General features: G+C 43.6%; 2 protein-coding genes and 1 long non-coding RNA gene across 5 annotated transcripts; all 3 read left to right on the top strand.

Annotated features, from left to right (window-relative positions):
* The first annotated feature begins 2,246 nt into the window (after positions 1-2,246).
* Positions 2,247-4,693, top strand: LOC143010682 (uncharacterized). Of its 3 annotated transcripts, none has more exons than XR_012964833.1 (5): positions 2,247-2,296; positions 2,688-2,821; positions 3,102-3,150; positions 3,504-3,850; positions 4,211-4,693. It is a non-coding gene; the product is annotated as an uncharacterized LOC143010682 (long non-coding RNA). The 3 variants fall into 3 exon arrangements; XR_012964831.1 differs by lacking the exon at positions 4,211-4,693 and adding an exon at positions 3,968-4,193 and having other exon boundaries at positions 3,504-3,858; XR_012964832.1 differs by lacking the exon at positions 4,211-4,693 and adding an exon at positions 3,968-4,193.
* A 491-nt stretch (positions 4,694-5,184) lies between these two features.
* On the top strand, positions 5,185-9,047 carry LOC143010676 (GRB2-associated-binding protein 1-like). The gene is made up of 8 exons (XM_076163163.1): positions 5,185-5,648; positions 6,338-6,447; positions 6,549-6,841; positions 6,919-6,990; positions 7,443-7,539; positions 7,781-7,910; positions 8,195-8,329; positions 8,577-9,047. Exons 1-8 carry the CDS (start codon positions 5,283-5,285, stop codon positions 8,772-8,774), a joined length of 1,401 nt encoding a protein of 466 aa, XP_076019278.1. The 5' UTR covers positions 5,185-5,282; the 3' UTR covers positions 8,775-9,047.
* A 3,933-nt stretch (positions 9,048-12,980) lies between these two features.
* Positions 12,981-19,984, top strand: LOC143010665 (NLR family CARD domain-containing protein 3-like). Its single transcript, XM_076163131.1, is given in 10 exon segments — positions 12,981-13,219; positions 13,464-13,601; positions 13,913-14,050; positions 14,394-14,455; positions 14,921-16,706; positions 16,848-17,021; positions 17,332-17,505; positions 17,765-17,811; positions 17,978-18,111; positions 18,114-19,984. Coding segments are annotated over 10 exon segments (3,273 nt in total). The 5' UTR covers positions 12,981-13,028; the 3' UTR covers positions 18,543-19,984.
* Positions 19,985-23,333: the final 3,349 nt, after the last annotated feature.

Here is a 23,333-nt window from a genome sequence, read left to right on the forward strand (position 1 = left end):
TGGAAAGGTGGAATGTTGGATCAGGCAGCTGAGGCCCAGCGACTCGGGCATGTATCAGTGTGTCGTCATGGTTGGGTCCAATGAGCACTTCAAGACGTGTGACCTCGCTGTAAGCAGTAAGTCCATGTTGTGATTTTTGGCTCTTGTATTTGTGCAAGAGAAACTTCAAAGTACACTTACTCGAAGTAACACACCCAGATTATTTGGTATTATTATGAGTTTGACTGGTCTGATTGGTGTTTGTTTGATCTTTTCACAGCGGCAAGCAAACAACCCACAGCTGAGAGTCCAGAGCCGGCGCGCCAAGGAAGGAATCACTATGCTGCCTTAGCAGGGTTTGCCTTAGTCGTAGTCGTCATCTGTCTCTGTTTGCTTTTTGCTCTCAGGCAGTGAACTTTATATCATCATGTTTTATATGGTTAGATGTTATCATATGGTTGTCAAATGTTTACAGTTTCAACTTACCTCAGCTCGGCGTTTGTTTAACGCTCTGGACTGAGGCAAAGGAAGTGGTTCCACTGTTTAATGTGCAGGGATAGTTCACTACTGTAGTATACTATAGTAGTATAGTTACACTCTGAGCCAAGTATCTATGATGGTGCTCGGTCGAGTTTGTTGATGTATTGGTTATAAACTGACCTCAATCCGGTGGGTTACAGCAACAGTGTAATTCATTACAGATGCACAAATGTTCTATAACCTCGTTCTGCAATGAGGCAGCTGATCGTTTTTTACTGGTTTTGCCATCTAACTGGCAACATTTTAGTCTCATGACTCACCAGCACTGAGGCAGGAGTGAAGCAAAGTCTCTGACTGATGCTAACAAAGCATTATTCTGACACTAAAGCCAGATCCTGCAGCTGTATGTGGTCAAATATTTTGTGTGACCATAAGTTAGGAGACAACTAAAGAAAAATGTTTGAAATGGAGCACAAAGGCTTACCTCACGTGACGGGGCAATAAGCTGCCCTGCACTCTGCGCTGCCTAATGTGTCATATGAAACTTGCATGTCTATGCAATTACGTGAAGTGTTCACTTATGTGAAGTGTTTACTTATGTGAAGTGTGCATGAATTGGAAAGAAGAATTTCTGAGCCTGCTGAGACAGTGAAAGGCATTCTTTCTTAAAAGTTCAAAAAAAGTATTGTTCTGATAGTTTTGGTATAAGTTTTTTTATGCAAAAAAGATACTTAACCCATTTAGCTCACTGATGTCTGTGTTAATTGTCACAGTATCATGGGGATGGGAATGTGTTTATTTTCGCGTATCAAACGTTATAGTGTCAGAGTCTTTTTGGTTATTTTGGTGAATCATATGGAACCGCTCAGGTCCGCGGCTTCTTCAGAGGTAATCTGGGAGCAAGCAAGACCGAATGTATCCTGATTGTTCCTGCATAAGTTGGTGAATTGTCAATTAACTATGACAAACAACCTTTTACAGTTACAAATTGTTGATGTATGTGAATGTGACAGATAAATGTTTTGAAGGTTTTGAATGTTGTGATAGCGGTTGGCATGTGTGGGGAACTGATGTGAAGTGAGTCTGACTTGTTTGGGTTTTCCCTGGGTGGGACCCAATCTGTTACACCTAACCTGCACTGATGCTGTGTTTCACAAGGCTCCTGCACACTGACCATATTGTTATGTGAGCAGTAAATCATCAAAATATGTTTTGTTAAAAAGTTATGACTTATAAAATTTAAGTCCAGATCTTTGCAACATGGTTAAAGGAATGTACACTGGTGCATTTTGTAGTTTCAGTACATTTTAGTTGCCTGTAATGGCAGAAGGTTACGGTTCGTACCGGCCCCATATACTGTACCATCAGGTGTGGTACAGTATATGGGGAGTGATGTCACTGCTTTGAATGATACCAGAGACAATATGGTATATGAACCTGTTGGATACTGTGGACAATGTACAGAAATAATAAATACATCTTATTTCTGAGTGGGTTGTGTTTGTGTGATCTGTGTGTTTCGGGGCCAGCATTTGTTGGGGTAAATGATCTCAATGCTCTATTCTTTGTACTTGTACTTTGTGTGAAAAAGTTGTAAGAGGAAACTGAAACATCAGCACAGCCCTGCTTTGTGATCATGAACAATATACTATGAAGTTCATGTTTCTCCAATGTTATTAAGCAGTCGGTTCAGTTTAAGGTAGACACAACCTCAAGGCTTTAAACCGGTCACGAGGTTGAGGCATCACATTAGACTAGAGCTGCTTCCTCATTATGCACTTGTTTCTGACAGTTCTGACAGACACAAACTCGTGGTACAGCTTTATTACCTAAACAGGTAAGAACTGACTCAAACCTTTAATTTACAAAGCAGTTGTGGTGTTGGGGTGCATTTAATGCTCTAACAGTCTGTACAAGTTTTGATTTCCTCCTTGATAATATGTAAACAATACAATTCACAAATACTGTATATTACCTTAGTTTTCTATGATAGAGCTCTTTTTCAGCTGCCATGTAAATCTATATGTATATTTCTATTTACACTAGCTGTCTATGGGTTGAATGATAAATTGTGAGCCTGACCCATAAGGACTTAGTGTTTAGCAGGTGTGTCATATTTTGGTAACACTGCTACGACTAATTTGGTAATAATAATTGAAAAGAATATGAGGTTATGATAACAGTCAAAAGCGAATAGAAAATATTAAACCAGACGTTTTCCTTTTCAGCTTGGCCTGGCTGATGTAATGCACCCAAAAGATTTCAGTGCAGTATCTACCTGCAAGTCACATAGTCATGGGCTGACGGTGCCAACAAATAACATATTCCACAGTTTATGACGGAAGGATTAACCCTTATTACGGTAACTGCACATCAATTATACTCTGATATTTGTCTGCAATGTGAGTAAGGCAAAAATGTGTGTAAAACATATAAATGGCCAGAGTTACCAATGGCATTATGTGATGCATTGTGCCTAATCGACATGATGATTAGAGTAATGTTACTTTGCTTTATGCAGATTCCAATCTTTACATGATGCTGGAAAGAATGAATTTTTGGCCTTAATTAGAGTAGGCAGACTAAATGTGGATGTAAACATACTGACTGAATCTGGCCTTTGGTGTCGTTGTCCTCTGCAGGGCGACATGATCTGCATACTTCTTCTTGCCTTGACGTCCAATGTCTGTGGTGATTACATTACATTACAGTACGAGCATTTGGCAGACGCTTTTATCCAAAGCGACTTACATTACCACCCTTCGCAGAGGGGGGAGCAATTAAGGGTTCAATGCCTTGCTCAGGGGCACCTAGGCAGGGGCTCGAACCGGCAACCCTCCGGTTCCCAAGCGGAAGCTCTAGCCACTGAGCTACTGCCTCCCATGGTGCCTCCCATGCTGAGCTTCCAATAATATCACATGATATTACTCTCGCCCTTAGAGAGTTATACATCTGCTAAGACGGACAAAAGGCAGGTCAATGGAAGTGGAAGTGCAGTTGAAGGTGTTCTTCATGTCTCTTTTGTGTCTCCTTTTCCAACACAGGGGACGTTGCTGAGGAACTGTTTCAGACCCAGAGGCAGAGGAGAACAATAACATTACAATCAGTTGGGACATCCTGATCAATGGAGGGCTCTTCCTCACCAACCACCTCTGTATGTTCAAGTCGACACCACAGAAGGTTCTTTATCACATGGACAATGGTGTTGAGGAGCCGAAGACTCAGGATGAGCAGTTTGCAGGAAGGATTCAATGCGACAAAGACAATCTGAGGAAAGGCCACATCAGGCTTCATCTGCTCTTCGTCAGGACAGGCGATGCTGGCGAATATTGGTGTGATTTGCTCACCAACTATGACAACACCACAAAACAATGGTTGCTAAGGGCAACTCGTAAGTTGGTAATACAGTTTTCTTTGAAAGTCCATTTAATGTGAGATTTCAGTGTATAGGATGGATGGAGGTTGCTGCTATAGTTACCAGCACTGAAACACATATTTTAGCCCACAGAGCGGTTTGTTTTGAAGATAACCAAGGCGTATCATGGAAAGAACAGTAACACGTCCCTCACTACTCATGATAGAGAACATGCAAAGAGAAAGATGGATGAGACTCTGTGTGTATTTGTGTGTGTGAGGGATTGAGTGACGATGTATTCATCATGTCATCTGGACAATCCAGTAACATTGTGGGGACTCACCTGCATTATGAGGACATGAATCCACCTCACATCAAGTTCATTGTGTGTTTCAGGGTGGAGGCTTCTGTGCACTTTATCACTTTTGTGATAAAGTGGTGGGGAGTTTAACCACTTAAGCACAGAGGAAACACTCTTGTTTCTTGTTATACTGAGCTCATTCTGGCGGTCAGCGTCGCATAGAATACATTGCTTGTTTCAGGAGCATTCATGTTCATGGGGAGGCACGTTCTTTGAGGAAGAATAGTCGCTATTCTCCTTCCTATCCTTTCCATTTGTCCAGTGCTATGTAAGGGAACCTGGAAGTCCCCTTAATCATCTTGTTCTTCAGGGCACACTGTAATAAGGGCTTGAATTCAAAGGGTGTTAGTTGTTTTGGTATGAATCCGCACATAAACATTTTTGCTGATTGACAAACATAAAGTTAATGCTCCAAAGGTACGCTCCATTGCCCAGAATTCCCTGCAGGACAATTGCGACTAAGTGCTATATTTATTGTAATTTTGGTCAATTATTTGGTCACTGCTCTTGTTTTTGCAACTCTAGAGAGACTTCCTGTCTCTGGCTCCACAACAACCACAACCAGCAGCACTGTCCCCATCGCCGTGGCAACCAGGTCTGCCCCACCCCCTTATGACCCTGTGAGCTTGGCACACCTGGAGACTGACAGAACCACAGAAGAAGATAACCTGTGGTTATCGCACTGCCAGAGTCACATCAGGTAAACACACGCAGCCTCAAACACTGGAAACCAACGCAAGGGAGTATGGGTAGAAAGAGAGCTACTTAATCATATTTTCTTTGCTTTTTCTCACTTTTTCCGTCCCCTTGGTTCCTCCTCCTCTTTGGACACTGATTACAATGGCAACCTCTGCCCACCTCCCTCCTCCTCTTCGTCCTCATCCTCTTCTCCATTCCCTTTATCCTCCTCCTCCTCCTTCTCCTCTGGTTTTAGGATGGCCCCTTGGAATGTTTCCACAGTGTCCAGTCCTCTCAGCCAATTACAGGACACTAGCTTGACCTCTAACTTCCAGCAAAGGACGGGTAAACCTCGCTGTCACCCCTCCCCTCACCCCAGGAAACACTCCCTGGACCTCCATCTACGTCCTGTGGGGACATCGCTTGGTGATGACATGCACACACACTCTGGCTGGCATTCAAGTATCCACTCAAACATTATCGGCGGCTACCAAATCCCCCGTCCAGCGTCCAATCCCCTGCCACGCCCTGCGCACTGCCTTTCCTCCACCCCAAGCGTGGACTCCCAAAGGCAGGCAGAGTTCCACGCGTCCACTCCAACTCCACCTCCACGGCCACCAAAGCCTCTGGCCGTCGCAGCCCAGGGAGAGAGCTCAAACAGGGGCTCGGCCACACTTCCCAGATCCACCTCTGAGTCGGAGAGGAGGGAGGGAGGGACAGAAGCAGGTGGGGAAAAAGTTGAGATGCGGCTGCCGAGGATTAACACTGCTGCTACACCAGGCTGCACACAGACAGGTAAAGCAAGCAGAGTTTGTTGGGACATAAATTAAATAAATACTTTTTCAATTTCAATTTTCAACCCACAAACATTTGTTATAGATGATTGTTGTCACATTGATTGTTAAACACAACTTAAAACTAGAGCTAAATTGGTCCTCATTATATGCTCAATTGTGGTTCATACCATGCACAACTATGGTTTTTCCACTTACGTTGAAGGTTTTAATTTCCACCCCCAAACTGTCACGTTTGACTTAAGCACTCTATCCATCACTATACCCCCTTATCGTAGCCACTAGATCCGGGGTGGGCAAACTTTTTGGCTCAAGGGCCACAATGAGTTTTAAATTTGACAAACGGGTGAGTTTACATAAATGACCTGTAAAAGCTATTGCATACATTCCCCTAATGCTCACTGAATGCATTTTTGCCCTTTCTTCCTTTTATTTTTTATATAATTTCTGTATTGCCAACATGCAAACGTGTTCGACGTGACCCAATACTTGCGTCTCCCTGCAGCAAAATGTTGGGAACCACTGGATTATGCAATGCCCACCTCTGCACTAGATGGTAACATGGTCGTTTATGGCATAAATATAATGTTTGAAAACCTAACATAAGTAATGAAGCGACAATGGTGAAACACTACAATTATCTGAACTACCTATATGATGTTTCTATATATGTGATTTCCTCTGTCTCAGATAAATAAAGGCTTGGTTCCTCTGGGGAGTGTTTGTTGTGAAGAAGGCGATGTGGATGAGAACTACGTTCCCATGAGCGCCACCCCCACCGAGCCTCCGGTAGCACCAAGGTTATCGAAGACTCATGACTTTATTTTACGCTGTTTCCACTAATAGAACCAGAAGCTAACTTCAGTGTTGTCTTTCCTCATTTCTCCCTCTTTTGCTTCAGAGTTCCTCCACCTTCTTCCTCTGTGAACTCTGACCCCTGCTACCCCAACTACGTCCCAATGACCCCTCTCTCCACGAGCCTTCCCTCTCACCCACCCCCCGGCCTGTGCGAGCAGGCTTCCCTGGGGAGGCAGGTACCCCCGCCGGCTCATATGGGCTTTCGGAACTCCCCGCTGACCCCCGTCGCTCCTGTCACCCCGCCACTTCGAAAGAATCCAGTGAATGCTTCTGGTGGAGCCGAGGTGGAAGCGATGCCCCCTCCAGTCCACCGCAACCTGAAACCACAGCGGATAGGTGAGGTTAACTAGTGATTGTGTGATATCGGTGACTAAAACTAATTTGTTGACTCATCGTTTGTTGTGTCACCACAGGGGTTTGTGCCACTCCACCTGTGGATGGAAGTAAAACTCAGACTGGTGGAGAACCGACACACAAACCCAGAGGTACAAACTGCTAGCACAGCTCGCATATATTCAGATATGCAGATGATGTCTCCTTATTGCTTAAAGATAATATGAGGACAGCAGAAAAGTCAATGACATTTGCTTGTGTTAGTCTGTTAAAATGATCAGCTGATGGTTCAGTCTGGCAGTTCTGCTGTAGGATCAGGTTGTGGTCCTGCTTATTGCATGTGAAACTCTGGCACTCTTTCACATCCTGAAAACGTCCTTCAGTCTTTCTCTTTGAGGTTCTCCCCAACAGCCATTTCTCTTTCCTCTCGCTCTCCTTCAGTCTTAATTATTTGCCTGCTTCCACTTCACTCAACAAGGCTGCAGTCCAGACACACACAAACACACACAACACAGGTTTAGAAACAGTATTGATTGTACTGCACTCTCTCTCTCTCTCCCCCCTCTCTCTTGCTCTCTCTCTGCCTCTTCTCTGTCTCTCCCAGTGAAACCAGCTCCTCTGGACATCACTCAAATGCAGCAGGAATGGCAGGAAGTCCCACCCCCTGTCCGCTCGCCTGTCACTCGAACCTTCACACGAGAGTAAGCGTGTGTGTTTGTGTGTGTGCGTGTGTGTGTGTGTGTGTGTGTGATATATAATGTGTTTTATGCAGTGGGGGAGGTAAATGTGTGTCAGAGCATGAAACATGTGGCTTTTTGAACAAGTTGTTCTATTTTGATGTTACACTGCCCTCGTGTGGTGGTGATTGATAGCTGCTATCCATTTCTACTTAATAAGTAGGAAACCACACCAGCAAATATAGAGTGTGTGTGTGTGTTTCAGTCTGTCCAGTCTTCAGTCAGTCAGGGCAAGCTCGGCCCACAGCTCCTCCCCATCGTCCGACTCTGATGACCCTGATGACAGTTACGTCGCCATGACGACCTCAAACCTCAGCTTCAGCGCTGGAGAGCAGGTATGGACACTGTATTTCCTGTCTTACCTCTTTCCTTCCCTCTTTCCTTTCTGTCTCCTTCCAGACATCCTCCATTCCTTCTCTCCTTCCCTTCCCCTTTCCTATCTTTCATCCTTGCATCTCTCTATCCTTCCTGGGTTCCTGCCACGTTTTTGTCTTTCTTTCACTCAATCTAGAACTAACTTGGTTGTCTCCATCTTCTTGTCTTCTCGTGTGCGTGTGCGTGTGTGTGTGTGTGTGTGTGTGTGTGTGTGTTTGTGTGTGTGTGTGTGTGTGTCATTCAGTCTCTGAGACTCATGCTGCACAGGGCCTCAGAGGGCGGAGCCAGCAGCCCTTTACAAAGGCCAGCCAGAGGCGACAAACAGGTGGAGTACCTGGACCTGGACCTCCACACTGGCCGAGCGACACCTGAGAGACAGGTACCTCTGCTCTCTTTCTCTCTTTAGCTCTCTCTCCCAAGCTGGATGAACCTTTTTTTAAGCTTTAAAATGATTGATTGATAAGTTCTGAGCCTGACACAGACAACAGAACTTATTTAACTATCCTCAACCGCTGGATCAAAGGTCCAGAAGATCCATCCCTCAAAGATGATAGTCCAATCCGGACTCCTGTCATGCTGAATTTTTCAAACAGCCCCATTTCTGGTTTGCGTCTTTACTTTTCTAGAAAAATTGCACAGCAGACGGTGGGGCAGGGGGCAATGAGCGCGGCGATGAGCGCGGCAGAGCAGGTGAGGGGCGAACACGTGGCCACCATGCCCGCGTGGACTACGTGGTGGTGGACCCTGAGAGGACGAAGGCCCTACGGAACACCAGAGAAGCATGGCATGATGGGAGAATGTCCACAGAGAAGGAGAAATGCTAGAGACACAAACACACATCCACACCAGCCACTGTACAATCTTCTGTGTGTCTTGATGATAATTCTACCCTTGGATCTAAAGTTCACGACTAAATTACAAAATACTTAACCGACTTCCTTTTTCACATTCACACTGTTCTTCAGGTACCATGATGGCTGTGGAAGTTTGGAGCATTTATACTTATCGTTGTTTCAAACCAATGAGATTGAGGAAGTTTGAATATCATGCATATTTACAAATGAATGTCAAATAGTGCCAATTGAAAACAGCAGCAACTGCATTCATTTTAAAATCATACAGAGTATCATTATAATTCTCTGGATTGTCCCAGATGATGAAGGTAATAAATAACTGCTGAGTAATCTTTATTGATTATATCATGAAAATGTAATTCAAGCGATTGAAGTGCCTTGAGATAACCTATGTTGGTTTGGAGCTATATAAATAAAAGTTGAACTGAATTGATTTTTGGTTGTCCTGAATGAATTAACACCACACATCATATTTAAACGTCCAATTTGTTGTCTGGTAGTTTTTGTTGCACAGTCTGAGGTGAAGTCTCAACATGCAGCTTCTCTTGATGCCCACTAAATTGAAACATTGACTCACTGTTGGAAGTGAAAAGACAAGACCAAAGTTGATAATTTCATATTTTGTAATGTGTGTTGATAAATGATTGCTCTTTAAAGTGTCACGTTTCATTGACGGGTGTCTCCAGCCTCCCATATTGCCCAAATTAGGATTTTCTATTCTATTGCAAGTAGGCTGTGCTACCTGATTATGATTATTCAGGGTGAATGTTCAAAAACAGTTAGAAACCTTCTTTGAGTGTGTCCAAATTACCCAGATGTCATCCAGATATCTAGAATAATGATGCCAAAGCAGCGGCCTCCCATTCTGTGGTGAAAGTATTGGATTGAAAACTTTCTTTCCCTGTTGCCATTAGGTTAGAGGATTGCCCCTCCTGTCAAACTCCGCCTTAAACTGAAAATGTGATTATAAAAGACGCAACACGCACACGTAATGGGAAGTTTGTTCATTTGTTCTGTTACAAAAGCAGGCATTCTTACTTTTGTTTTATATTTGAATCAAACTTTTCTTTTAATTTACCACAAAAACAAATGAACAACAACAACAACTGTGCTTCTGTGGAAAAACTCCACAATAGCCTTAACCTTGTCCAAGGTTGTTTTCACCACCTTCAGGGTAAAAGCTTCAGGCCTCTTATCATCAGGTTTAATGTATGCGCCAGACATGGGTGGTGCATGGGTCCACTTCAGAATGTTTATGGCTTTGGTGATGTCTGCAGCATTATCACTCACACAGCACAGCACTTTGTCCTGTACTTGCCACTCATTTGCCACTCCTCATAGCTCCTCTGCCAAGTTTTCTGCAGTGTGTCTGTAGATGAACTCAAAACAGTCCAGCAGGCAAGATGTCATCTTGTAATTTTCAACAAAGTGGCAAGTGACAGACATGAAAGAGCCGGTGGTTGTGGAGGTCCAGCAGTCAGTTGTCAGGAAAACTGATGGAGCTTTTTTCACCCTGTCTTGCCATAATGCACGTTCTGTGACATATAGTTTTGAGATCATTGTACTGGATGGTGTTTTTCTACTGGGTAGAGTGTAAGTGGGATTTAAGTCTTTAACAAAACTTTAAACTTTAAAACCTTTGTCCTCCGCAATGGAAAAGGGCTGGAAATCAGTGGCAACCATTTTGGCCAACTCCTCATCAACACTATGCTGTTTGGCTGGGGTCATCTGCTTTGTTATAAACTGACTTCTATTTGCTCTGAGTTGCAGTAGGAGGGGTTATACTTGCACTACTAGTGGATGCTGCAGCAGTTGTTGTTGGTTTGGGACCAGACACACCAGGGTTAGTAGACGTTGAGCCAGCTTGCCCTCTATCCTCCAACTGCACTGTGGGATGGATAGTTCTGATGTGTCTGTGCAGGTTTGTGGTGGAACCTGCTCTTACTGTTATTTTCATTTTACAGTGAAGGCTCTCTGCTCTGCTATTTCCTATATTTTTAAACTACAGCCAGATGCTGCTTCGTTTACGGGTGTAAATTTACGTGTTTTTCCGACGCACTCTCCTCCTCACCACTGTCTGCTGTCTCACTCACCAACTGAGGGGGGACGGGACAGACGGTTTTGCCCTTTTTTGTTTTTTTTAAACGGCAAATGTAAAGGTTTTTACACAATTCGGCGCCGCAGAAACTCAAACGATCGCTGCAGAAACCTACGTTAAAGTATCAGCTAGTGTGGTATATTTTACTGTGATCTAGCATCTCAATAAGAACATATATTCATTCTACTAGGGAAGGCCTTACAGCTGACAATGGACAAAGGGAAAGTGGACCTCAAGCTAGTCTAAACTGGACAAGGAATGTAAATTGCACAGAACAGTTTAAGCCTTGGGCTTAAACAGCTGACATACAGATGACAGTTTATGGCCGTTATAAAGTGAACTATTACCCTCAGGATGGTCACGGAGTGTTTACAGGGGTCCCAGGTGGTTTGTCAATATCCACTGAACGGGTCTTTTCTTGAGTGACAATCAACTGTATAAATACGTCTGAAAGTCAGAGTTCGGGAGCGACTCATTCCGGCTGCAGAGTCTCTCACAAGCGCTCCATGGTGCTTGTTATGATGCTGTACTTTGTATAATAAAACCCCATTATACAAGCAAAGACAGTGTCAGCGGAGATCCTTCCTTCCTTCATCTTCACATCTTTGCATCATTGGGAGGCAGTGGCTCAGTGGGTAGTGCTTCCGCTTGGGAACTGAAGGGTCGCCGGTTCGAGCCCTTGCCGAGGTGCCCCAGAGCAAGGTACCGAACCCTCAATTGCTCCTATCTCTGCGAAAGGTGGTAAAGTACTGTGGGTCGCTTTGATTGGATAAAAGCGACTGCCAAAATGATCGTAATGTACTAAACACTAAACGCCACACAGTGCTGCCATGAGGAGAACTGAGCCAATGTGAGCAGCGAAAGGTAACCACTGGGGAGCCAGCTTTGACTCATCATCGGCTGTTCTGATTTGCATGACTTGCATGACCCATCACTGACACGCCTGCTCACGGCAGCACTGTGTGGTGTGACCGCTAGGTTTGTGGTGCCACAGTGCGACCGCTACCACAGTGCTACCGCGAGCCCCGAGCACTGACACGCCCCAGTGCTGAGGGGCGAGCACTGACACGCCCCTCACGGCGAGCACTGACATGCCCCCACCGATGTGGGCGGCCCACCGATGTGTTGTGCACACTGTGTGCCGCACAGGCCACACAGTGTGCCGCACACTGGGCCACACAGTGTGCGGCCCACAGTGTGTGCTGCCGTGAGCCAATGAGCGGAAGTGTATCACTGACACGCCCCTCAGGCACGCTGTGAAACGACGATCTGGGCGGCCCACAGTGTGCGGCCCACAGTGTGTGCGGAAGTGTATCACTGACACGTGTATCACTGACACGCCCCTCAGGCACGCTGTGAAACGACGATCTGGGCGGCCCACCGATGCGGAAGTGTATCACTGACACGCCCCTCAGGCACGCTGTGAAACAACGATGTGGGCGGCCCACAGTGTGCGGCCCACAGTGTGTGCTGCCGTGAGCCAATGAGCGGAAGTGTATCACTGACACGCCCCTCAGGCACGCTGTGAAATGGATAAAAGCGGCACTTTTACAGCGTAGACCTGAAAGAGCGCTGTTTGACTGAATAAAGCCCCGGCCAGCCTATTAGCTTCGGTTAGCAGGTAAGTGTTACCTCAGTAAGGAAAGTAGCCATTTGGCTTTTCTAAAAGTCGCTACACGAAGTCAAGTCAGTTGATTTACATAGCCCATACAATGTCTCAAAGGGCTTTACAGACCCACAACATCGCTAAAATTCCCAGCTTGGCAGAGCAGACACGCCGACCGAGCTCGTCCGGCCGGCGGCGTCTATTTGGAGCGGTGCGGGGAAGCTGCGAGCTGTGAATGCCGTCTGAATGTCTATCGTGCTATGGTAGTTGAGACGTTCAGATCAGCAAGTTTGTAAATGCGTCTTTCAGTTCTTTCGTAGTTTAATCAAGATAAAATCTGGCCAAGAGTTGACTGCAGATATTTGCTTGCGGTGGGCAGGCGCAGAACTTATCAATCATCTAGGTTAACAGATAGACTGTAAACCTGCCAGAACATGAGAGACAAATTCGGATGAAGAGTTTTTCTTTGTGTGTTTTGTGCGCTGCAGCCTTGAGCCTTGACAACAGGAGCCGGAAAGGGATGAAGCGAGCTAGGACTGACACGCCCTCTGAGGCTGACACGCTCTCTGAGCCTGACACGCCCTCTGAGGCTGACACGCTCTCTGAGCCTGACACGCCCTCTGAGGCTGACACGCCCTCTGAGCCTGACACGCCCTCTGAGGCTGACATGACCGATCAGGCGAACAGCACACAGAGCGAGCTGTCAGTCAGGTGAGATTCAGCTTGTTTTGACATATGTAAACAAATAAAGCATGTAGGCAGGATGATTGTGAAGTTGCTGAGAGCATTTTAGTCATTCAATGAAATCTATATAATTAAATAACTGTTATAGCTGTACACTGTTTGTACTTTGACTTTATTATGTTTTATTATGTTATATATTTGCAGTAATTTGTATCTCGTAAACATACATTTGTCTTAAAAAACTGTGCATTTTTGTTTTGGTCGATTGCAGCTCCTCAGCACAGGCAGAACCAGAAAAGGAGTTGACAGGTCTGACATGTAAAAGGCATAAATCAACTGCATCAACAACACCGAGTTTGATCTCTTTGAAGAGTGAGTGGTCCATGATTGAACCTACAGAATTTCAGAAGTAAGTGAAACATCTCACCTCTCAAAGCACTTTAAGTCCTTTTACACAAACACATAATGTCTCTAAATTAGCAGGACTAAGATACAGGAATTACTTGTTGATTACATCATTTATGTATTTAATATTTAAGAGAACCATTGATCATTGTCTTGAAGAATTTCGTTGTTGTTCCTGCTTTTTTTAGTTTATATTTATTCAACCACCTCACTATTGTTCTTATGTTATATATATCTACAGTAATTTGTATCTAGTAAAACATACATGTGTCTTTATGTCTGTGCATTTTTTCTTTTGGTCGAATCTAATTGCAGCTCCTCAGCACAGGCAGACCCAGAAAAGGAGTTGACAGGTCTGACATGTAAAAGGCATAAATCAACTGCATCAACAACACCCAGTTTGATCTCTTTGAAGAGTGATTGGTCCATGAGTGAACCTATAGAATTTCAGAAGTAAGTGAAACATCTCACCTCTCAAAGCACTTTAAGTCCTTCTACACAAACACATAATGTCTCTAAATCAGCAGGACTAAAGATGCAAGAATTACTTAATTTCAAGCGGAAGCAATATAATTATTTTGATTTCCCCTCGGGGATCAAAAGAAATCACCTTTATTTATGTATTTAATATTTAAGAGACCCAATGACCATTTTCTCGAAGAATTTCTTTGTTGTTCTTGCTTTTTAGTTTATATTTATTCTGCTCTGTAAGTCAACCATCTCATCATCGTTATAATGAAACTGGTGAATGCATTTGTGACTGCAATGTAACAACATTGTGGTGTTGTTCTCCCAGAAGCCAAATGTCTGGAGAGACGTCCATAACCATTCCAGACGCCAATGCTGGTACAGACGACGGTAAGTCAAAGTCACCTGCATCCTGTTTATTAACCATTACTAAAGTATAAAAAAAACGACGAGAATGTCGGAATACGTTAATAACCTTTTTTCTTGTCTAGTAATTATTGCTTATTGATATGACAGCAAGTTTGATCCCTTTCGTATCATATCATCACACACAGTACTAACCCATTTAAAAGTAACAAAATGCTTACAAGTTTCTGTTAGGAACAGTTAACAACATAATAAAATAATTGAAGTAAATTGACTTCTGTAGTAAAAGCAACCATTGTAACTTTGTGGCTGGGTCAGTCTTTACCTCCTGTAGCAGGATATATGTCTTAGTTCCTTGTAAAATAAAAGTATTTAATATTATGACCACTGGATGTCACTGTTTTGACCGTCAACCAGAGTATAATGTCGGTGCTGAGAGAACAAGAACACAGAACGTACATTGCAAAAATACTTGTTTGACTGTTCCAGGGGACAAGCCTGTTTGGGAAGCAACAACAACACTGAGGGAAACAATGAAGAAGAAATTTACTTTGTTGTCTGAAGGTGATGAAGACAAAAGAACAGCAGCCCTGAAAAGCATTTACACATCTCTCCACATCACAACTGGAGGGCTTCAGTGGCAGTTTGAAGAACACGAAATCAGCCACATAGTGCAGAGAAAGCAACAACCGTGTGAAAATACAGTGAGCCTTTGTGATATCTTCAAACCTTTGGCAAGTCAAGTGAAACCCCCGAGAATTGTATTGACGAAGGGGATTGCAGGTATTGGAAAATCTTTCTCAGTGCAGAAATTCATTCTTGACTGGGCTGAGGGAGAAGCAAACCAGGACACAGACTTAGTGTTCTGTCTCGCTTTCCGAGAGCTGAATTTGAGTTCAGGTATGAAAAGCTTGCACAAGCTCCTGACTGACTTTCACCCTGGAATTGGAGGTTTGACACAGGAGGATTACAGCAGAGCCAGGGTGATAGTGATCCTGGATGGCCTGGATGAAAGCAGAGATCAGCTGGACTTCCTGAACAACAAGAGAATAACATCTGTCACTGACACTGCATCTGTGGGTGATCTCCTTACCAGCCTCATCCAGGGTTGCCTGCTTCCAGATGCTCTCCTCTGGATAACTTCCCGATCTGCAGCAGCCAGTCAGATCCCTGCTCAGTTGGTAGACATGGCGACAGAGATAAGAGGGTACACCGACCCACAGAAGGAGGAATATTTCAAAAAGAGGTTTTGTCATGATCCGAGCCTTGCTGACAGGATCATTAAGCACATTCGGTCCTCACAGAGTCTCAACATCATGTGCCAGATCCCAATCTTCTGCTGGATGTCTGCCCTATTATTTAAGGAAACATTTGGAGGAGATGAGAAAGCTGAAATTCCTCAAACACTGACGGAAATGTTAGCACGCTTCCTGTTTGCCCAGACAAAACGCAGAAATAGGAAGTATGGCAAAAAGAAAAATGAAGAGAAGCCTCTGAAGACACAAAGAGGATTTCTTCTAAAACTTGGGAAACTTGCATTCGTTCAGCTCCAGAAGAACAATCGCATTTTCTATGAGGAGGACCTGGAAGAATGCGGTGTTGACATCAGAGAGGCATCTGTCTACTCAGGGTTTTGCACCGCAATTCTTAGGGAAGAAGAAATATTTTCCCAGAAGAAGGTTTTGTGCTTTGTGCACTTGACCATCCAGGAGTTCTTTGGAGCTCTGTATGTCTATGATTGCTGCACAAACAAGAACACAATGGAACTCCAAAGCTTCCTCGGTCTGAAGCAACCATTTCAGAAAGAATATACTGAACTTGACCTTCTTAAGATGACTGTGGACAAAGTGTTGGAGAACAAGGATGGTCACCTGGACTTCTTCCTGCGTTTCCTTCTTGGCCTCACGAATGAATCCAACCGTAGAGTCCTAAAGGGCCTTTTAACCTCACCAGATCCAGGCCAAGAAACCAGGACGAACATGCTGACTTACCTCAAAGTCATACGAAGAAAGGGTGTCTCACCAGACAGGTGCATCAACCTCTTCCAGGCCATGGTTGAGATGAGAGACCACACAGTCAAAGATGAGATTCAGGAACATCTGAAATCCACAGAGCACTCTGGAACAGAGCTGACACCAATGCAATGCTCAGCATTGGCCTACATGCTGCAGGTGTCAGAGAAAGATCTCAATGAGTTCGACCTCAAGAGTTACAAGACATCAGAGGCAGGCAGAATGAGACTCATACCAGCTGTGAGGTGCAGCAGAAAGGCCTTGTGAGTTTATTTTCATTATAATATTTAGCATATTCTCGCCCAAATATGTAAAACTAAAGATCTCCACTCTCCTCAGGAATTCAGCATTGCTGTGATCTTTCTTGACTGTTTTTAGTATTATAACACCATTATCCATGATAGGCTAGCAGACTGTAAACTGACTCCAGAGTCGGTTGAGTACCTGGCCTTTGCCCTGAAGTTCCCACACTCGCCCCTGAGAGAGGTGGACCTGAGTAACACGGACCTGAACGACTCAGGAGTGAAGCTGCTCTGTGCAGGACTAGAAAGTCCATCCTGCAGACTGGAGACTCTGAGGTATTTGTTTCACTCCCCATCCACACAATGACAGACAGTTCAGATAACACAAATTTTCCACAGAGGTACCGAAGCCTGTCTAAGTTGTACAGAATGGCTGCATGAGGCCAACGTGGGAATATGTACAGGATAGTTGCTTGTCACGACTGCGGCTCTGATAGAGTTCACAGCCATCCTACTCAACAGATTGCCAGAAAAGTAGTAGCATTAATCTACAAAGTTTAGATAGATAGACAGACAGACAGACAGACTTTGTTGATCCCAAACGCAAACATCCTAACCTCATCTTCAAATCACTGCGTTCACACAGGTTGTCAGGTTGTCTGATCACAGAGCTCGGCTGTGCTGATTTGGCCTCTGCTTTGAAGTCCAATCCCAACCACCTGAGGGAGCTGGACCTGAGTTACAATCACCCAGGAGCCTCAGGAGTGAAAAAGCTCACTGAGATGAGGGAAGATCCACTCTACCACCTCAAGGAGCTCAAGTAATTATCACATTATTAGCTGATTACAGCAACAAACCCAGACAGGAGTGTGCCGCTAAACCTTAAACTGCCACAAATAAGACAGTTTACAGTGAATCTTTACCATTTAACTGACATCAGAACAAGGTTACTTGTTTGACCAAACTCTAACTATGTACCTATTATGAAACTGTTCAACCATCAGTTGAGTCATATTAATTAGTTATATAACTCCAGTATTTGTCTCAAAGCTTTTCAACTCTGATGTTTCTCTCCTCAGTGTTGAACATGGTGGAACTGTCCGGATGATGCCAGGCCTCAAGAAATGTATGTATGTCTGTAAAGATGATAGAAGGATGATTTTGGCTTAAACAATAATCCAAAATCTTGTTAAGATGTTGACACTGAAAATTATGATTATTATTTATTTGCCGTTAACGATGATATGGATATTTTAATAGTTGATGGAATAAAGTGTTTGTCTTTCCCGCAGATTTCCGCGATTTCACTTTTGGCTCCAAGATGTTGCACAAAAACCTGTCTCTGTCAGAAGAGAATAGAAAGGTGACCTGGGGGAAGAGGAGCAGCCACACTCGTCTGGGAGATTCAACTCAATACTTTTTTTGCTGGAGGAGAGACTAGCTGGGCGCTGTTACTGGGAGGTTGAGTTCTTCAAACCTTTAGCCATTGGGGTAACATACAAGAGCGGTGGGGGGGCGTTGGTGGATGATCGCAGGCTTCATGACAATGACAGGTCCTGGAGTTTGATTTGTTCCAATGAGGGCAATTACATTTGGAATGGCAAAAACAAGGTCAACCTGTTTTCTCTCACCCCTCGTTCCAGGCGGTTGGGAGTCTATCTGGACCAACCTGCTGGCACGCTGTCCTTCTACAGGGTTTCCTCTGACCCGCCGATCCACATTCACACCATCAAAACGTCATTCACAGAGCCCGTTCATGCCGCCTTTGATTTTCAACCTCAATCCTCAGCCTTTCTTTACCCTCTTGTACACCCCCCTGGGCTGGGCCGTGTTGTCAGTCCCAGAAACATTGTTTAGGCCAGGGGTGTCCAAACGTTTTTCACCGAGGGCCACATACAGAAAAATATATGAAGGACTGGGCCACTCCATAGAGGCACAGTATATTGCCTCACCTCTGGTGTAATGAATTTAGCAAAATCAATCAAATGTAGGTAAATTATGTCTGAGAATTGATATGCTTAAAGAAAAAACAGCATCCATCACAGCTTTCCACCTTTCCATTTATTTTGTTACGAAATTGATTGGCAGCACATTCTCATAACAGCAGCCTCAGATTGCTCCTTAGTCAGGATGATGATCCCCCTTCACAGCCCTCTATAAAAAAAAAAAAGGTCAGGAGTAAGTTTGGTGGTTGTGGTGCAAATGACGTCACTGAGTTGGCTGTCGGTCCTTTCAGTTGTCAATCTACTCTTGTTGAGTTAACAGAGAAAAGGGTTGCGCACATGTATGTTCAGCCGAACATCTCATCATTCTTTTTGCGTGGTGTCTCAACAGAGGAAACTTGTTATTTTCCAAGCTCGGTAGAAGTTGGGTAGGGAGAGAATTGTCACACTGCATTTCTATAAGTTACATTACATTCTATAAGTTACATTACATTACATTACGAGGGTGTAAGGGTGAGAAAGAAACCCTTCGCAGAGCGCAACAGCGTGATTTCTTTCTCAAAAATCTTGGAATCGCTGACTGACTTCTGCCATGAGAGATGTGATCACAGACGCATATTTACCCGTTTTAGCAGAAAGCTTGGCCTTTGGAAAAGCACATTTGATTCCGGGCTGTGCGGGGAAGTGTGTGACATTGAAGTTGCGTAGTTGTGTCTCACACAGAATGCTTTCATGTGCACATAAAGTTGCGGTCCAAGCTGGTCTTTGCCTTGTAGGCTCTTGTTCAGTGTGTTAAGATGATCAGGAAGATCAACTAAAAAAGCCACGCCTGACAACCATAGAGGTCATGAAGAGGTCGTAATTATTATTTATTAGTAATTATGTTTTTTACCTACTTTTTTTACTTCCATAAAAAGTCTAAACCTACTGATGTATCTGTAGAAGTTCATATTTGTAATGCAGCCTGTAGGGTTAAAACAACACAGACCTCCCAGTGGACAGTTTTGATTGAAAAATAGTTTCTGCCAAATTATTGGAAAGGCAGAAAATGGTAAGACTGTCCACTGTAAGGCCTGTGGACATTGTCTTTGCAAAGACGCTTATTGTCTTTCCAAATCTTGTACATTTTGAAATGAGAATTGAAATTTCTTCTATTGTGTTGGGTGGTGATTTGGGTGAACTGATCCTTTACAGTCTTTTAAACAAGAATACTATTTTGATTGGACATGTCGATCTATCTTCAGTCAATTTAGAATGTGATGTATTCATTTGTATGGTGTTGCAATTATATATATTATATATACATATATTTTACAAGTAACAATGATGAAATAAAACATGGAACACAATACAGGATGTGGTAGGGTTGAGTCATGTTGTGTTTTGTGCTCTTAGGTCATTGGTTGTACATAACTGATGTGTTTTTAGCTTTTGAATGTAATGTTAGGGGTTAAGTTGGAGGAATTTAAAGGTTGTTGCATAAACATGTTTACCTACTGAATAGTGCTCATGACATAGGAGTTTGTTTTAAACGTTGAGTCTGATTTAACAGGCAGACAAAGCAGTGTGTTTCGATTCTTCATTGATTTTGATGGTAGGAAATAAACTAAAACTCCAAAAAGCAAGCATGGTGGGACAGCCAATGGCCATTACTTCAAGCAATAATCAGGTGTGTTTTGTGCTCCAACATCCCCATGCATAAGAACAATGAAAAACGTTTACTTTGTATGTTCATTTCACTTATGTTTCCCTGTGAGGAAAGCTCATTTTCCAACAGGCAGTGGAATGTCACAGGAAACATGTATTAACAGTAAAATAGAAGTGGCAAATTATAAACGACAAAGCAGAGACAATTCAGTGGAAATAAGTTGGAAGTCATGTTCAAGTAGCAAAATGCAACATAAAACTAACATAGACAACATTTATCAGATAGTACATCTTATTTCCTCCATTGTCACTGATGTTAAGTTGTTTTAGCAGCATTTGATATGATGAATGTTGATATATAAGAAAAATATTAACTTATTATTTTAACCATTATTATATCAGACTGACATAATGCGATGGCTGGAGCTGTTTCTCCTTGGTGAGGCTCTGATGTCCGGTGGCAGTGATGACGATGCTACTCACAGCTGGTTGTCCAGGTTTGGGTCAGTCAGACTTGAGAGGAGCCGAGTCTTTGCAAGAGTCAGTTTTGAAGAACTGTTCACAGTGGTATGTTGTCACAAGCAGTGATGCAAACTTCATAGCATGTCTCCTCAGAAAAGGAAAATCCTCCACATGTAGATACAGTTTGTAGAAATCAAGCAAAGAGAGATTGTTGTCTCTACCTTTGAGCTCATCATTGCTTTGCAGCTCAATAATTTCAAGCTGCAGGTTGTCTGATACATCAGCTGGTTCCACATTCAACGAGGTTGCAAATATGTTCACTTCATTGTTTTTGCTTTTCAAGTCCTTGAACCTCTCTCCAAAGGCCTGAAGGAGTTTTGCACATTCATCAGCATATTCAGATGTCACAGCTGGCTTTTGTTCTTGCAGAGTAGGAAAGTGCAGAGTGATTCCTGTTGCCACAGCTTCAAAGCTTGGCTTAAAATGATTTCACATTTCTGAAAAGAGAGCTGAGAAGCTGTTTAGGACTTTGGAGCTTGACATTCAGCTCTGTGAGGTACTTGGTAATGTCCACCATGAAAGCCAAATCACACAGCCACCTGCTTTCAGTTCAGTTCAGGACTTTACGCGATTAGCTCACTCACCACTAGGCTGGCATGCATGGCGTTGTCCTGGTCAGCTAGCAGTTAGGAAAAAACCCGCTTGTTGATGATGAGTATGATCATATTCATTTCCATTTAACTTTGCTTGCTCATTGGGAATTGACTATGTGTAAACTATGCTGCTATAGAGAAAGAAACCTATGTTCACAGAGAGGGCTCAGAGCAGAAGGCTAAGTGAAGGGAACCAGCTGGGGTAATGTACTTTCCGGCAAAGTGAAAGGTGGAGGTATCTGTTTTTACACCAACAGTGGCTGGTGCAAGGATGTGACAGTGATCCTACAGCACTGCTCTCCTAGAGTGAGAACAGCCCCCCCTCCACACATATGGCCCTCACAGAGGCTCCCTCCTCCCCCACCTCATCAACGACCCTCTCACTTCAAGAAAAGGACGTTGATAGGCTGTTCAGGAGTCAGAACCCCTGCAAAGCTGCCGGTCCAGACTCTGTCTCACCCTCCACACTGAAGCACTGCGCTGATCAGCTGTCTCCACAGGACTTAACGACTACACACCTGTTGCTCTGACCTCTGTAGTCATGAAGTCCTTTGAGGGCCTGGTGCTCCCCCACCTGAAATCCCTCACCGACCCCCTCCTGGACCCCCTGCAGAGCCAACAGGTCTGTAGACGACGCTCTCAACATGGCCCTTCACTTCATCCTCCAGCACCTGGACTCTGCAGGAACCTACGCCAGGATCCTACGCCAGGATCCTACGCCAGGATCCTGTTTGTTGACTGCAGCACTGCCTTCAACACCATCATCCCGATCGGAATTTTCTAGAAAAGAGTCTAAATGTAACATACAAAGAATTCAAAGGAAACGTCAGTACCAGCGCAATGTATTTAACGTATTAATACTACAAAAACTACATACCACTACTATATCATTGTTAATAAGTATAACTGGTATAACCTGGCCAGAGCGCACACATTTCCTTAACATTTTCAATATTTTCCTTGACAATACAACAACTTAATTCTCATAATATGACATAATATGACCCTACATCGAAAGTGACAAGCTAAACAATAATCACATTGAAACTACAAGCAACTGCCTGGAAAACTCGGTTTCCATATTCAATTTCATTGTTTGTATAAATAGATAAAAAAAATAATAATCGTTTCACATTTATTGCATTGCAACGTAGTGTGCTACTTCTCTCCACTAGATGTCACCCAATTACAAAGGAACGGCCTTTATAAATACAGTCAAACACACCTCACTGAAGTTAGAGTACAGAAAGCCATTTGAGACATTGTATGTGATACTTGGCTATGCTAATCAACTGACTTGACTTGACGTGCCTTTGTGCGCGCCGGCCGGCCGGTGTGCGCGCCGTCATGTGGAGAACATTGAAGGCCGTGTAACTGTTACACCACTGAAGTCCACTTTTGGATGTAAAGAAACTTTTATTAGGCTATGGCTCTGACTTCACTCACTGTGTCCCCTCTCACAGGGAGAGGAAGATGATCTACATCCTGCTGCTCATCATCCTGATCGCCTACACCTTTGGTGAGCTTTTACAAGATATATTATAAACATTCTCAGTGACTAACTGCATATTCTAGTCTCTCATTTGTAATACGGGCAGATTTAAGACCTTGTATGTTAGAGTTACGTTTTCAAATAGGACATGGAACCTAACCAGGCTGAAACAGAGAGACTCCAAGTCAGGGCTGTCAGACTCTTTTCTAGTCCAGGGGCCACATTCAGCATAATTTAAACTCAAGTGGGAATGGGAATTGAATGTAAATGGACAACTCCAAGTTTTCCCCTTGTTTTAGTGCAAAGACGTACAAGTACATATTGAAAATGTTTACATTTAATGAACTATCTTTTTACAAAATTATGAACAACCTGAAATTTCTTAAGAAAAACAAGTGCTTATTTCAACAAAAAACAATAATGACAATACGCTATATATAAAACGAGGTCA

Source organism: Genypterus blacodes, unplaced genomic scaffold (genome assembly GCF_046128005.1).
Source record: "Genypterus blacodes isolate CSIRO-AG114 ecotype Tasmania unplaced genomic scaffold, CSIRO-AGI_Gbla_v1 ptg000129l_1, whole genome shotgun sequence".
Taxonomy (NCBI): domain Eukaryota; kingdom Metazoa; phylum Chordata; class Actinopteri; order Ophidiiformes; family Ophidiidae; genus Genypterus; species Genypterus blacodes.

Excerpts from the sequence above, each read along its gene's own strand:
- LOC143010676 (XM_076163163.1), top strand. The coding sequence starts at position 5,283 with ATGACATGCACACACACTCTGGCTGGCATTCAAGTATCCACTCAAACA. Across the intron at positions 7,540-7,780 it reads ACTCGAACCTTCACACGAGA|TCTGTCCAGTCTTCAGTCAG; the intron begins GTAAGCGTGTGT and ends TGTGTGTTTCAG. Across the intron at positions 7,911-8,194 it reads GCTTCAGCGCTGGAGAGCAG|TCTCTGAGACTCATGCTGCA; the intron begins GTATGGACACTG and ends TGTGTCATTCAG.